General features: G+C 38.6%; 2 protein-coding genes across 2 annotated transcripts in view; both read right to left on the bottom strand.

Annotated features, from left to right (window-relative positions):
* Nucleotides 1–613: 613 nt before the first annotated feature.
* On the bottom strand, nt 614–4,625 carry LOC117448544 (transmembrane emp24 domain-containing protein 6-like). Its single transcript, XM_034085850.1, has 4 exons — nt 4,422–4,625; nt 2,775–2,901; nt 1,985–2,136; nt 614–835 (listed from the first exon to the last, which is right to left on the bottom strand). Exons 1-4 carry the CDS (start codon nt 4,623–4,625, stop codon nt 614–616), a joined length of 705 nt encoding a protein of 234 aa, XP_033941741.1.
* A 3,489-nt stretch (nt 4,626–8,114) lies between these two features.
* The window catches only part of LOC117447578 (transmembrane emp24 domain-containing protein 6-like), a 34,651-nt gene continuing 28,798 nt past the window's right edge, over nt 8,115–13,967 (bottom strand). Inside the window, exons 5-7 of the mRNA XM_071203422.1 lie at nt 10,899–11,025; nt 9,762–9,937; nt 8,115–8,428 (exon numbers count right to left, since the gene is read on the bottom strand). Coding sequence (XP_071059523.1) covers nt 8,195–8,428; nt 9,762–9,937; nt 10,899–11,025 — 537 coding nt within the window. The 3' untranslated portion in view covers nt 8,115–8,194. The remainder of the gene's footprint in view (nt 8,429–9,761; nt 9,938–10,898; nt 11,026–13,967) is intronic.

Below are 13,967 nucleotides of genomic sequence, written 5' to 3'. Positions count from 1 at the left end.
TTAGAAAATAGCTCAAAATAAGATCTGTGGGAAACAAACCTGTTAGATAAATGCACGTTTTGTTCAGCCGGATAATATCCACATGTCTACCCTACTTTTATAATTTTCGAATCATAAATCTATTGATTAGATTAGATTTATGATAGACTTTTGAAACTACAAGAAGATAAGGAGGACTTTTACAAAAAAGTAATAGAGATGTTTGTCAAGAGGGATAGGCAAATGGACTTCATCTTCAAGTCAAGGTAAGACTGCAATTTTATTGAAAATGGGATCTTACTAAGAGAGAACAATTCAATATGTAAATGATAAAATTACATGTTTTGGGTATCCTTTTGTTGAACTGTCTGTTTACAATTAATTGAAGCATCAGACAAAAAAAGCTTTTGAAAATAATATTATATTTTGATTTAGGTCAAAATATAATATTTGTAAACCTGAAGAGTCAGTGCCTCACCAGCCATGAACCTCACTGCAGAAGCTTATATTTAGACATCTAAGTTTTTTGTGCCTCACCACTTTTGTACATATAGAAATGCCACTGGATCTAACAAGTGGAAATCATGCAAAGGGCCTGAAGCAATGATTTAGGAGAAGTGTGGACGTTCTGCTCTCAGCATCTCGGTCCGCCGGAGTTCGTTTTGAAGAGTCTTTTGATGGCGAAGAGCTGCAGATATCCAGAAACGATGATGACGAGGCTTTGTGTCGCCGACCACCAGGTGACGTAGTTGAAGATGGACTGCAGGAGGTAGTGGTCTTTCCCTTTCCTCATGCGGGCGAAGTTGTAATGACGCCACATGTGGAAGATCTGATTCTGGAGCTTCTGCACACTCTCCTAAAACCAAACATGGTATATATTGTATACAAATCAGTAAATCAGCCAAACCGTTTGCCCCCTTTTTCTATCATAAAGTTCCCTGACAACCCCTGACTTAGAAACATATTTTAATGATATTGAAGGTACAATGTTGTATACGTCAAATTGCCAATTGCCATATTAAAACATCAGTTGCAATTCACGACATGAAGAAGGCAGTCTCTGCAGAGCATACAGGCTAATGGAGATGCAGTTATTTCCAGCATTCTTTATTTACCATTCATTCAAGTATGTGATGCCTTTTATCTGCTAATGCACAGGAGGAAGAGTGATACACTGTCTGTCTATTGGCTTACATAACAGTTACAGTTTACAGCCTAAAAAACATGGAGCATTTTTTCCCCTTTAATTAATTTTTATGGCAATTTGCACATTTCATGGTGACGCTCAGCCTCTCCCCTTAACTCCCAACAGTCATCGTCATGGTGACGCTCAGCCTCTCCCCTTAACTCCTAACAGTCATCGTCATGTCAACCACAACACAGAGAAATACTGATAGAAATGTGTGTGTAGTTGTTGATACATTGCTGACAGAGGGAACTACGTTTGAATACAGATTTAAGAAATATCAGTTTTTGTCATAAGCATGTTTTGTCTTGACTATATTATAATAAAATAATATAGTATTTATATTATTGAATTGATTATTATTATTATTAGTAGTAGAAGTAATTTATTTGCATTAATTATATTTTAATCTTTTTGAGGCTAGTATTTGGCAGGAAATGCAGACGTAGTCACCTGTAAACGCATACTGAACGACATACATGCACATTTACCATTTACCATACTGTATACAAAAGTAACTGTTGATAATAATAATAATAATAAACAGGAATTATATTTGCAATGTAGCCTACTTTGTTTCCAACATTTTTTTTGTCACTCTACCCGTCGGTTGGGGGGGGGCCTCATCTCCCAATGTCGCTTGGGGGCCCCAAGTTGGCCAGGGGCGGCCCTGGATGTCCCACCCCCTTAGCGTATCACGTACAATGTGTCGGAGCGCTAGCCAATAGGAGCATGAAAGCTTTTTTGCAGAGTTATATTGATTGGAGCATGCCAAACAAAATGAAGTACAAAATCCCGAACTGACTTGAATTGAAATACCTCAATACCGGCCAAAGTGTTGTTGAGGACTATTTCCCCTTCCTCCGTCTCCATCTTCGTCTCCTCGAAGCCTTCGTAGATGACGCCAAAGTTCACGAACACCCTGATGGCTCCGAAATGGTTGTGGTTCCCGAGACACATCCGGTAAAAACCTGATGGGAGGAATCTGTGATTAGCTTCAGAGACTTTTATATTTAATTCTTGCTTGTTGGTATGTGCTAGAGCCGATTCCTGGGTTTGGAATGTAATCTTTCTGTAGCAATGCAGACACGCACTCTCATAGCCAAACATTAGCCGGCTTTAGCTTAGCGGTGGTGACGTGAAGTCATGTGACCGTGCTGTAGATTCTTTAAAGCCTAACGTTAGCCGCCTTTAGCTTAGCGGTGGTGATGTGAAGTCATGTGACCGTGCTGTAGATTCTTTAAAGCCTAACGTTAGCCGCCTTTAGCTTAGCGGTGGTGACGTGAAGTCATGTGACCGTGCGGTAGTTCCTTTATAGCCCAACATTAGCCACCTTTAGCTTAGCGGTGGTGACGTGAAGTCATGTGACCGTGCGGTAGTTCCTTTATAGCCCAACATTAGCCACCTTTAGCTTAGCGGTGGTGACGTGAAGTCATGTGACCGTGCTGTAGTTCCTTTATAGCGTAACGTTAGCCGCCTTTAGCTTAGCCGTGGTGACGTGAAGTCAAGTGAACGTGCTGTAGTTCCTTTATTATTTAGTAGTCTTTAACTGGATGCTGTGATACACACGTCTGTCAGTATAGTATGACATTTTTTCTGATGGTCCTACCTGTCACCTCGGTCTGGAAGTTCATTCGACCGACGGGGGCGTTTTCAGAAACCATGAGGTCGCCCTGCGGTGAGTTTACCGTCACAAACAGCCGGTGATCGATGGCTATCCCCGTCACCCACTGCACCTGAGAGCACATTAAACAAGTCCACGAGTTGTATTCAGAGCCTTTGAAGTACAAGTACAAATACAGCAATGTGGACTTTTTTGCACTACTTTTTATTTTTATTTTTATATTTTATTATATATGTTGCATTGTTGGAGGAGCTCAGGTCAGAAGAATTTAATTGCCATTTCTACACTGCAGCTTTGTGCATATGACAATAAAACCTTCGAATCTTGGAGTATTTCCACTTTTTGCTATAAAATTCTTCCACTTTTACTCCACCAGGTTGTTGACATCATAATACACAAGTTACAATACTTAAAGTACATTGTTATGCTAATCCTTTTGTATTTCACCTTGAATGACTTTTTACTTTTTGACATGTTATCAGTATTTCTGCCGGTATGGGAACACTGATCCTGATCACATGATTCAAAGTCAAACGGGTTCACCTTGACAGTCAGAGTGATAAGCCTGGAGATATTCAGATATTAAACTAAAGTACAAATAGAAATACCACAAGTAAATGTTACATTAAAAGTCCTGCATTCAGTCTCTTAAGTACAATTACAATGTATCAGCATCCACATGTACTTAAAGTAAAAGTACATACAGTAATTTGCACTAGAGTACATTTTTAAATGTACCAAGTTCAGTTAGTATAGTATAGTATTCGTTTATTAGTCCCCGAGAGGAAAATGGGTTGCAGAGGCATTTAAAAAGTTAAGACAATACATCACTGACAACAACATAGACACAGAAAAAAAAAAACGGACATAAGAAAACCAGATATCGGCAGACATGACAAGGGGCCTATAGGCCCTCATTTGCGAAATAGGGCGGACAGGGCCAGACCAGCTGGGTAAACAGTGCGTCCCAGCCATCATTTATTCAGGAGTTTGATGGCTTGTGGGACGAAAGACAGCCGAGATCTGTTCTTTTTTTAAATAAGGGGCACGATATCTCCGCCCGGATGGCAACAGTTCAAAGTATGCTCCAAATATCTGGAACAAACTCCCAGCAATCTATCTATCTATCTATCTATCTATCTATCTATATCTGTCTATAGAGAGTTTTTCCTCAATAACCCTCTAATTAGTGCTTATTTATTGCAAGTAAGGAAGTTGTTGTACATGAGTTTTGGTCTTAATATGCTCTGCTCAATACGGGCCTAATAAGGCAGTAGTACCACAAGAATAGTAATTCTCCCAATAACACCTAACAAATATGGTCTATTTTTATGTAACATGTAACATCCAAATACAATTGTTTATTGTGTCAAAATAATTCAAAATTAGGTACTTGTTCATAACCAATACGCTATTAGTTTGACTCTAATATGCATGTTGTTATTTATCTTCTTTACTTGCTTGTAAAGCGCTTTGAGCACCAGGAAAAGCGCTATAAATAACATGTATTCTTATTATTATGTTATTTAACAACTAGTTGATGTTGAATAAGTGTACCTTAAGATAAAGTGTTACTGTATACTTTTTTTTTTTAAACAGTCATTAGTGCAGGTTAACGGTAAAAGCTCTCACCAGGTAGGACAGGTAGAAGCTTCCACTCTGGTGTGCAAAGTGCCAGAAACACTCCTCTCCTGCAGCAGCAACTTCCACAGCAAAGTCATATTTGTCGGACCCTCTGAATAACCCTACGTCGGAGTCATGGAGCGACGGCTCTGACTTCCTGCCCCAGACACTCTGAGAGATCAAGGCTAACAGAAGAGCAGTGATGAACAACATGACTGCAGAGAACTGTGGAGCAGTTGCTGCGAACACTCAGATATCAGCTGAGGAAAAATAATGATTAACCACAAACACTTGATAACATATCAAAGAAATCACAATCACAGACGGTGATTATATTATGTTAGATGTATTATATACAACATATTGAAATGCAATATGTGTGTAAAGGAAGAGCTTATTTTAAAATACTTGCTGCTGCCTTTTATTAAATCAAATAATTATTAATATCTTACACATATCTGTAACTTTTGTTTTTGTACTTTATACCCATCATATTCTATTCAAGCCTTTTTAAATGTCTATTATATCGCTCTTCAACGTCTGTTTTAAGAAACAATGTTTATGGCATTTTATTATAACCGGAACAACGTTTTTTTTTATGTTATATTAAAAAACAAATCTCCAGGTTCACTTTGAAATCTATAAAGAGAGACTTGGCCTTTATAATTTGGAATTGAAAAAAACGCACGACAATCGTTCTTCTCTGACATCATTACCAAAAACAAAAACAACGCACGTGCCTTGTTCGCTACCGTCGACAGACTAACTAACCCCCCAGTGTCAGTAGCCTCTGAATTTCTATCCACCGGGGCGTGCAATGACTTTGCCTTCTTCACTGACAAAATTCAGAACATCAGACAAGCAGTCAGTGCCTCTGCATCAGGAACAGCACATGTGTTGTCTCTGTGTCCACTTAACATCAATTCAGACATCATGACACAATTCCATCAGATTAATGATAAAAACCTAGAGGACATTATACAACTTCTGAAGTCCTCCTCCTGCTGCCTTGATATTATTCCAACAGGATTTTTCAAAGATGTTTTTCGTTGCATGGCCTCAGAACTACTTCATATAGTAAACAAATCTCTTCACTCAGGTATTTTTCCACAGGCCCTGAAAACTGCAGTCATTAAACCGCTCTTAAAACAGAATAATCTAGATGCTTCAGAAATGAACAATTACAGGCCCATATCAAACCTCCCATTTCTAGGTAAGATCATTGAAAAAGTTGTTTTTCAACAGTTGAGTAATTTCTTGCATTTAAATAACTGTTTGGATGTGTTCCAGTCAGGCTTTCGTCCAAACCACAGCACTGAGACTGCTCTTGTAAAGGTCTTTAATGACATCCACTTAAACACAGACAGTGGCAGAACTTCAGTGTTAGTATTATTAGATCTCAGTGCTGCGTTTGACACTGTTGACCACAACATATTACTGGACCGACTGGAAAACTGGGTGGGACTTTCGGAAACAGTTCTAAATTGGTTTGAATCCTACTTAAAGGACAGAAACAACTTTGTTTCTATAGGTAAATACACATCTGAGTTGACAAATATGACATGTGGGGTTCCTCAAGGCTCCATCTTGGGGCCTCTTCTCTTTAACATCTACATGCTACCACTGGCTCAGATAATGAAGAACAACAAAATAAGTTACCATAGCTATGCAGATGACACACAAATGTACGTAACAATTTCACCAGGAGACTATGCTCCAATTCAAACACTGAGTAAGTGCATTGAACAAATCAATGACTGGATGTGTCAGAACTTTCTCCAATTAAACAAAGATAAAACTGAGGTAATGGTTTTTGGAGCCAAGTCAGAACGTTTAAAAGTTAGCGCTGAGCTTCAGTCTGCAATGTTCAAACCAACAGATAAAGCCAGAGATCTAGGTGTAGTCATGGACTCTGACCTGAGCTTCAACAGTCACATTAAAACAGTTACTAAATCAGCCTACTATCACCTAAAGAACATATCTAGGATTAAAAGACTAATGTCACAGCAGGATTTGGAAAATCTTGTCCATGCCTTTATCTTCAGTAGACTCGACTACTGCAAAGGTGTCTTCACAGGTCTCACTAAAACATCTATTAGGAAGCTGCAGCTGATTCAGAACGCTGCTGCTCGAGTCCTCACTGACACTAAGAAAGTGGATCACATCACTCCTGTTCTGAAGTCTTTACACTGGCTTCCTGTGTGTCAAAGAATATATTTCTAAATACTGCTGCTGGTTTATAAAGCACTGAATGGTTTAGGCCCAAAATACATGTCTGACCTCCTGCTAAATTATGAACCATCCAGATCTCTCAGGTCAAATCCAGGCTGAAGACTTTTCTCTTTGTCGCTGCTTTTAATTGAACTATTCATATCTTTGACTGCACTGTAACTTTTATCCATGTATTTTTTCTTTTAATGTTTATTTTATTATCTTTTCTTTTTAATGACTGATTTTAAATGCCTTTTTCTTAATGTCTTTCATTTTTTGTAAAGCACTTTGAATTGCCTAGTGTTGAAAAGTGCTATATAAATAAACTTGCCTTGCCTTATTGTGAAGCCTTGTTGTTGAAATGTGATGTATGACTACACGTATTACTAATTACTACATTATTTAATGCATCAAAGATCACTGTGGAGCAGCTGCTGCTAACGCTCAGATATCAGCGGACAAAAGAATGATTAACCATTTACAAACGCCTGATAACATATCAGAGAAAGCACAATCCTGCACGCTGTTTGTTCCAGGTTTCATGAAAGTCTTTCAGTGATTAGTTCATATCGTTGCAAGTCCAATTCTACATCTCAATGCCATACGCTTGACAACATATTTCAATCAGGAGATATTTGTTTTTGATGTAACAATATATATGTATTGCCAAGAATACACAGATGTTTGGAAACGACATTGTCCTATCCAGACATTATTCAAACTTCCCTAATTGTTAGGCGACGTATACTTATGAGGTGGAAGCAGGTGGCGTCTCCCACTCATGTCCAGTGGGTGACAGAGCTCATGCAGTTTCTACACATGGAGAAAATAAAGTGTACTTTGGGTGGCTCCACTCGTACATTTTATAGGACATGGCCACCATTTTTAACGTAAATGGAAAGTTTGAAACTGTGTACTCTTCCCTAACTGACTAACCTTTTTATGTGTTTTGTTGTTGTTGTTGTTGTTGTTGTTGTTGTTGTTTTGTGCTGTGATTTCAACCATTTGGTTGTCTATCATTTTAAATGTGTTTGTACTATTAATGTTTTAAAAGTCCCATGCCATTTCTACTGATCATAATTCCATTAATCCATAAAGGTTGGATGCTGCGCTGTGATTGGCTTGTGGGAATAGAGACGAAGGGGGAGTGAACGCGTGAGCGTAGTGAGATGGAAATATGTGAATGACTGGATATAAAGACCGTCTTCCTGGTTGAACTTGAGCTGAGTTTCATAAAGGAAACCACAAGGGAGAGAAAACCCCCACAAAGGAATGATATCCTCTGCAGACCCTTTACATGCACACATAAGAGGAAACCCCAAAAGCACAATAGGGCCTCTTTAAGCAAAGGGAAGGCAACAAAATGTGTGAAAAAAAAATCACAAACGGCTCACGTATGTATTTTTATCAAGTTTATTCGTGCTTTGTGAAGAAGTACAAGTACATACAGTACATACAACAGTAAATATCTTAAGACCTGGGTTCTCTTTTTTTATGGATGCAGTTATCTGATAGTTATCTTAAATACAAAATAACCTTTTAGATGACAGATCTGTTGTTTCGTGCCTCTGTCAGCAGCGCGGCTTCTCCTCCTTGGTGCCGCTCTTGCTGATGAAGAGTCTCTTGAGGAAGAGGAGCTGCAGGTAGCCCGAGGTGACGATGAGGAGGCTGAGGAAGAGCGACCACCAGGTGACGTACTGCGAGTTGGACAGCAGCAGAAAGAAGTCCGTGCTCTTCCTCATGCGGCCGAAGTTGTAGTAGCGGAACATGTGGAAGACGTGGTTCTCCACTTTGTGAGTCGCACCCTGCAACAAATAGTACAAGTATTACTGCTGCTGTCATTAGAACTACAAAAATGTTGGGCTATAAAGGATCTACAGCGCGGTCACATGACTTCACGTCACCACCGCTAAGCTAAAGGTGGCTAATGTTGGGCTATAAAGGATCTACAGCACGGTCACATGACTTCACGTCACCACCGCTAAGCTAAAGGTGGCTAATGTTGGGCTATAAAGGATCTACAGCGCGGTCACATGACTTCACGTCACCACCGCTAAGCTAAAGGTGGCTAATGTTGGGCTATAAAGGATCTACAGCGCGGTCACATGACTTCACGTCACCACCGTGAAATAAAATATTATTTGTCAGTAAAAACAGAGTAACAGTGTTGTGCCTATTTGTAGCGTTAGCGTATATCTTCTTCTACTATTTATCCTTCTACTACTTCTTCTACTTCTAATTAAATTTTCCTGCCCGTGAAATATTGGACAAAAGAAACTCGGCTAGTAGTGTCAACTAAATCCATAGTATTACAACAAAAGTGCTTTAAACGAGGTAAGTTACGAATGTATGTTCTCAATCGCTGGGGGATTGAATATTAAATTAGATTAGATGCATTGTCCTCACGGGGAATTCATTTCCACAGCACTGTTGTGGTAATCTGTATTATATCAACCGTATTGGTACATGGTATGAGCGACATCTAGTGACGGATTTTGGAACACTGATCTGATTTTCAAACCAGGGGACTATACAGTATTTGTATTTTTAATCTGTGTCTGTTCAGTTGGTGCAGTATTTTATCCAATATTAAATTTGGTTATATATTAGTCACTTTCTTATGAAATGCCAGGTTTTAGGCCTTGGTTTGAACATTCAATCCTGAAAATAAAAAATCAACCAGATTAATGTTTCTTTAATCCTGACTAGAGGTAAGTAAATCTGTACAGGAAGACGAGTTAAGGGATAGAGGAGAAAAGGTTATGGTATAATTACAGAGCCTGTCCTTTTATAAATTGAGGAAATCAATGTTAGTCTTTTAACCAAAGTGCAGCCATCTAATAATGTTCTATCTATTATTAAAGATCAGAGGAAAAGAACAGAATGAGAGGGGTCAATCCGGAATAAAAATAAAGAAGCAAAGACTGTGGAGCAGTGAGAAGGAAAAAAGCTTGGTGTGTCAATTCACTACATTGCCAGTATTTTTAGTTTTTGTGGAAAAAAAAATCGCCCCCTCTGATTTTTCAACAGCCCCCTCAGTCATTTTATCCTGGAGCCGGGCCTGGTGTGTGTGTGTGTGTGTGTGTGTGTGTGTGTGTGTGTGTGTGTGTGTGTGTGTGTGTGTGTGTGTGTGTGTACCTCTATGACGCTCAGTGTGTTGTTGAGGTCTTTGCTGGCCTCCTCTTTCTTCTTCTTCTCTTCCTCTTTGGTCTTGTCGGGGTCTTTGTATCCGTCGTAGTAAACGCCGAAGCTGAGGAACACCTGCATGGTGCCGAAGCGGTTGTGGAAGTTGCTGAAACACATCTGATAGAAACCTGTAGAGACATAACGTTATATAAGATATATTATGTATAAAATATTGAAATGATTCTTCAGTCAAAGTGATAGCCTTAATGCTGCCTAAGAGCTTATTTTAAAAATACTTCCTGCTGCCTTTTATTAAATCAAATAATTATTAATTCCTTACAGCACTGCAACTTTTATTTTTGTATTTTATACCCATCATATTCTAATTTAACCTTTTTACATTTCTATTCTATGGCTCTTCAACATCTGTTTATTATTTTATTATAACTGGAAGAACTTTTTGGATGTTATTGTGAAGCCTTGTTGTTGAAATGTGTAAATAAACAAACCTGTCTTTACCTATACACTGCTTTTTAACAAAAACAATCAATAAGGTTATTTCTTAATCCATAAAAAACATAAACATGGATTTGTTCTGCAGATTAACTAAAGCTCTCTACATATGTAGTGGAGTAAAAAGAAACAAATCTGCCTCAAAAAAGTATTGAAGTGGAAGAATAGGAAGCAGAAAATGGACATACTCAAATAAACCTTGAAGTTATACTTAAGTATAATATAGGATTTAGTTTATTTACTTTATTGATACCAAATTGGGACAGTGTTTCTCTGTCACAGCAGCATGTTAAAAAGGGCATTGCACATCATTTGAAACAAAAAAAAGTAGAAAATAAACAAACATAAAATATAACAGAAAGGTTGAGAGTGAAAGATATAAATCTGTAGACTATCTGTCTAATAAATGCCAAAATACAGTAAACATTTTTTAAAAGCTGGATATTATGCAAGTGTGCAAGGAATAGCATATTAAATTAATATAATGTAAAATATGTATTTTAATATGCTTTTGCTTGTCGTATCAACCTCTGAAAATGATGCTGAAACATCTAATTTCACTATTAATTAATTGATAAAAATAACAGTGTGTGTGTGTGTGTGTTATGAAATGCATCAACATTATTGTGTGTCTACCCGTTTCCTCGGTCTCAAAGTTGATCTGACCCTTTGCATCATCAACAGTGGCCATGATGAGGCTGCTGGGAGCGTTCACAGTGACGGACAGGTGCCTGTCATGGCCGACGCCCGTCACCCACTGCACCTGCACACAGACAATAACAACAATAATAATAACTTTATTTATACACCGCATTTCAAGCAAGATGCAGCCCGAAGTGATTTATAGAGCGAGACAAGATACATAGAGCCTTTGCCTAGACCTTTTTATCACCCTTTTATTTATTTGTATTGCTTTTTTATTAATTCTACCGTGTTGTGTAATGTTTATTTATACTGTTCATGCTCACTACTTGTAGCACTTCGGGATTTGAATTCAAATATGAAGTGCTTTATAAATGGAACCCATTATTATTATTATTATCATTACATAAAAACAATAACGAAGATATCATTTAGATAGCAATATTTGGCGGAAATGTGATGAAACACATACTTTGCACATATATTCGGTATAAGATGTAAACTTTGCACATATTTCAGGTATAAGATGTAATATTTGCACAAATATTCGTTATAAAATTGCACCTTTGTGCATATATGAGGTATAAAATGTGAACTTTTGCACATATATGATTTTGCTCAAAAACTGATGCACAATTTCGACCTTTTTATGCATTATTTTCAAAAAGAGTACCGTCGTAATATTGAACACATCATGTTTGAGTTCTTTAAAAAAAAAAAAAATTTGATTGTATTTCCCCCATGACATCTATAGCTACCATGTGTTCAAGATTTCACGAATATATATATATATATACATTTAAAGCAGAGACGTGCCATGAAACATGATTAAAAAAAAACATACATTTTGTAAATGTATTCAGGTTAAAATGTCCACTTTGACCATAAATATCTCACATAAAATGTGTGTGCTGTGCTCCCAAACTCATTGACCATTGGATTTACTTACCCTATAACCTCTCCATTTAAAGCTTCCCTATGTTTTAAGAGTCATATTTGTGTATTTCACCTCTAAAAGAAGAATAAAAAGCCAGTCTGAAGATGTAACGTATTGTGTTTTGCTTTTTGTGAAAGTTAGTAACTGACAGCTGTGATGAAACACCAGCTAACTTTGAGTATGGGTTAAAATAAAACATCCTAACTGCCAAAAGCTTTTCGAGAAATACTCACGATTTAAAAACCTCACTGTCAGAGGCGTTACAAGTCAAACTAAACGTTGAAACATTCCTCTCGTGTCGAGGCCTCACCATGAAGCTCAGGTAGAACCTCTCTCCTCTGTGAGCAAAGTGCCAGAAACACTCGAGGCCGGCGGCAGGAACCACCACGGAGAAGTCGTACTGGTCGGTTCCCCAGAACAGCTCCTGGTCGGTCATGTTTCCGTGGAAGTTTGTCTGCGGCCCACCGAGAACCGGACCGCAAAGCACGAGGAACAAAAAGGGGATAATCCTCAACATGTCTGACAACACGAGGAGCTCCTTTCCAAATGAGGAGGTTTGCTAGAGTCTGAGTGAGGGAGGGGAGAGGAATGATTAACCAGCACCAACAAGTCAGTGGGAAAACTGGGCTGCCTCACAGGTGGGATGAAGAGGGTGTCACCTCTCTCCCCTCCCCCAACAAAATCCCAGGACTATCCCTTGTAAGCAAATGAGTTGAGTAGCACTGCTCCATTTATAAAGATATATATATATATATATATATTTCCAAGAAGAGATTCATTTAAAAAGAGAGACTGCTCCACCAACGCTATTAATTTCTACATCCATCCAGTGTGAGAAAAAGTTTTTAGAGAGTACTTGTCCATGGACAAGTGAGTTTGGCAATTTACTTCGAATGTCCGAATACATTTTTGACTTGTCCAGAATGGACAAAAATTGGGGCCACTGGAATCTTCTTCTTCGCCATCGTATTTTACATTTGTCCACGTTTTTCACGACACCGCTAACGTAAGTGAGCGGTGAGATTTTACTGCATCACACATAGGGTTGGGTATTGTTTGGATTTTAACGATTCCGGTTCTGCTTTTCGATTCCGGTTATTTTCGGTTCTCGATTCCGGTTCTTTGAGAGGGTCAAAATAAGTCCCATGACAAACTGGGAGAAAAATATATTTATGAAAACATTAAGTCAAATCTGTATTCCTATTTACAAATCACTTCATACTGTTTAATTTCGTTACGGTTATTGAATAAAAGTATATAAAAATAATCTCTGCATTGTTTAGTTAGTTCTAAGTGGTGCAGTTTGAGAATGTACAATTGGCCCAGTCTCCTCTGATGTTACACTGCAACCTGCCTGTGAGACAGAGTCCAACCACACATGTCCAACACATAGGCCTAATAATAATAATACATTATATTTATAGGCCTAGCGCTTTTCTACAACTCAAAGACGCTTTCACGCTTACACATGTCCTGCAATACACATGCTGCAGCTGCCCAGCTGCTCACTGTTTGTAAAAGTAAATAAATAGTATTTTCATTTCAATAATGTACTTTCTATACCCTGTTTCATAAACAATACTGACATCCCTGTGCTCCTCCGAGTCTGGGGGACCGGGGATGTGAGGACAGCGCGAGGACACAGACAGGGAGGCTGCTTCACTTCATGAAGGAAATGGCGGTCAATATTAACAACACAGGAGCTAAAACGCTTAATAACCTTCATTACGTGTTAGAGAAAGAACATAAGAAAGTTTGACAAAGACGAGGCTGTTAAATGGGCAGCGGATCTGCTGTGTGTAGAAAGAGAGAGAGAGAGATAGAGAGAGACGCTGAGCTGCACCGTGCAGCTGATACGGAGCATAGAGAGAGAGAGAGCTGCAGTCCGCGGGCCTCGCCTCCTGTACTGGACAATTGTTATATGTTCTTACTCGGAACCGAGTTTTGCTTTCCAACCCTGCCACTGTGCTACATGTCGTCGTTCTTTTTATACATCCATGGTCCCGCCCCACCCCTGTCTAACAGTACAGAAAGCGGCGAGATGCATTTCCTTAGGAATCGACAAGCAGAACCTAAACAAACAATGGTGGACACGGACAAATTGCGAATGACTTCTGCCTTTTGTA

This window comes from Pseudochaenichthys georgianus, chromosome 6 (genome assembly GCF_902827115.2).
Source record: "Pseudochaenichthys georgianus chromosome 6, fPseGeo1.2, whole genome shotgun sequence".
In the NCBI taxonomy this organism is placed as follows: domain Eukaryota; kingdom Metazoa; phylum Chordata; class Actinopteri; order Perciformes; family Channichthyidae; genus Pseudochaenichthys; species Pseudochaenichthys georgianus.
This window is presented reverse-complemented; position numbering and strand designations above follow the sequence as displayed.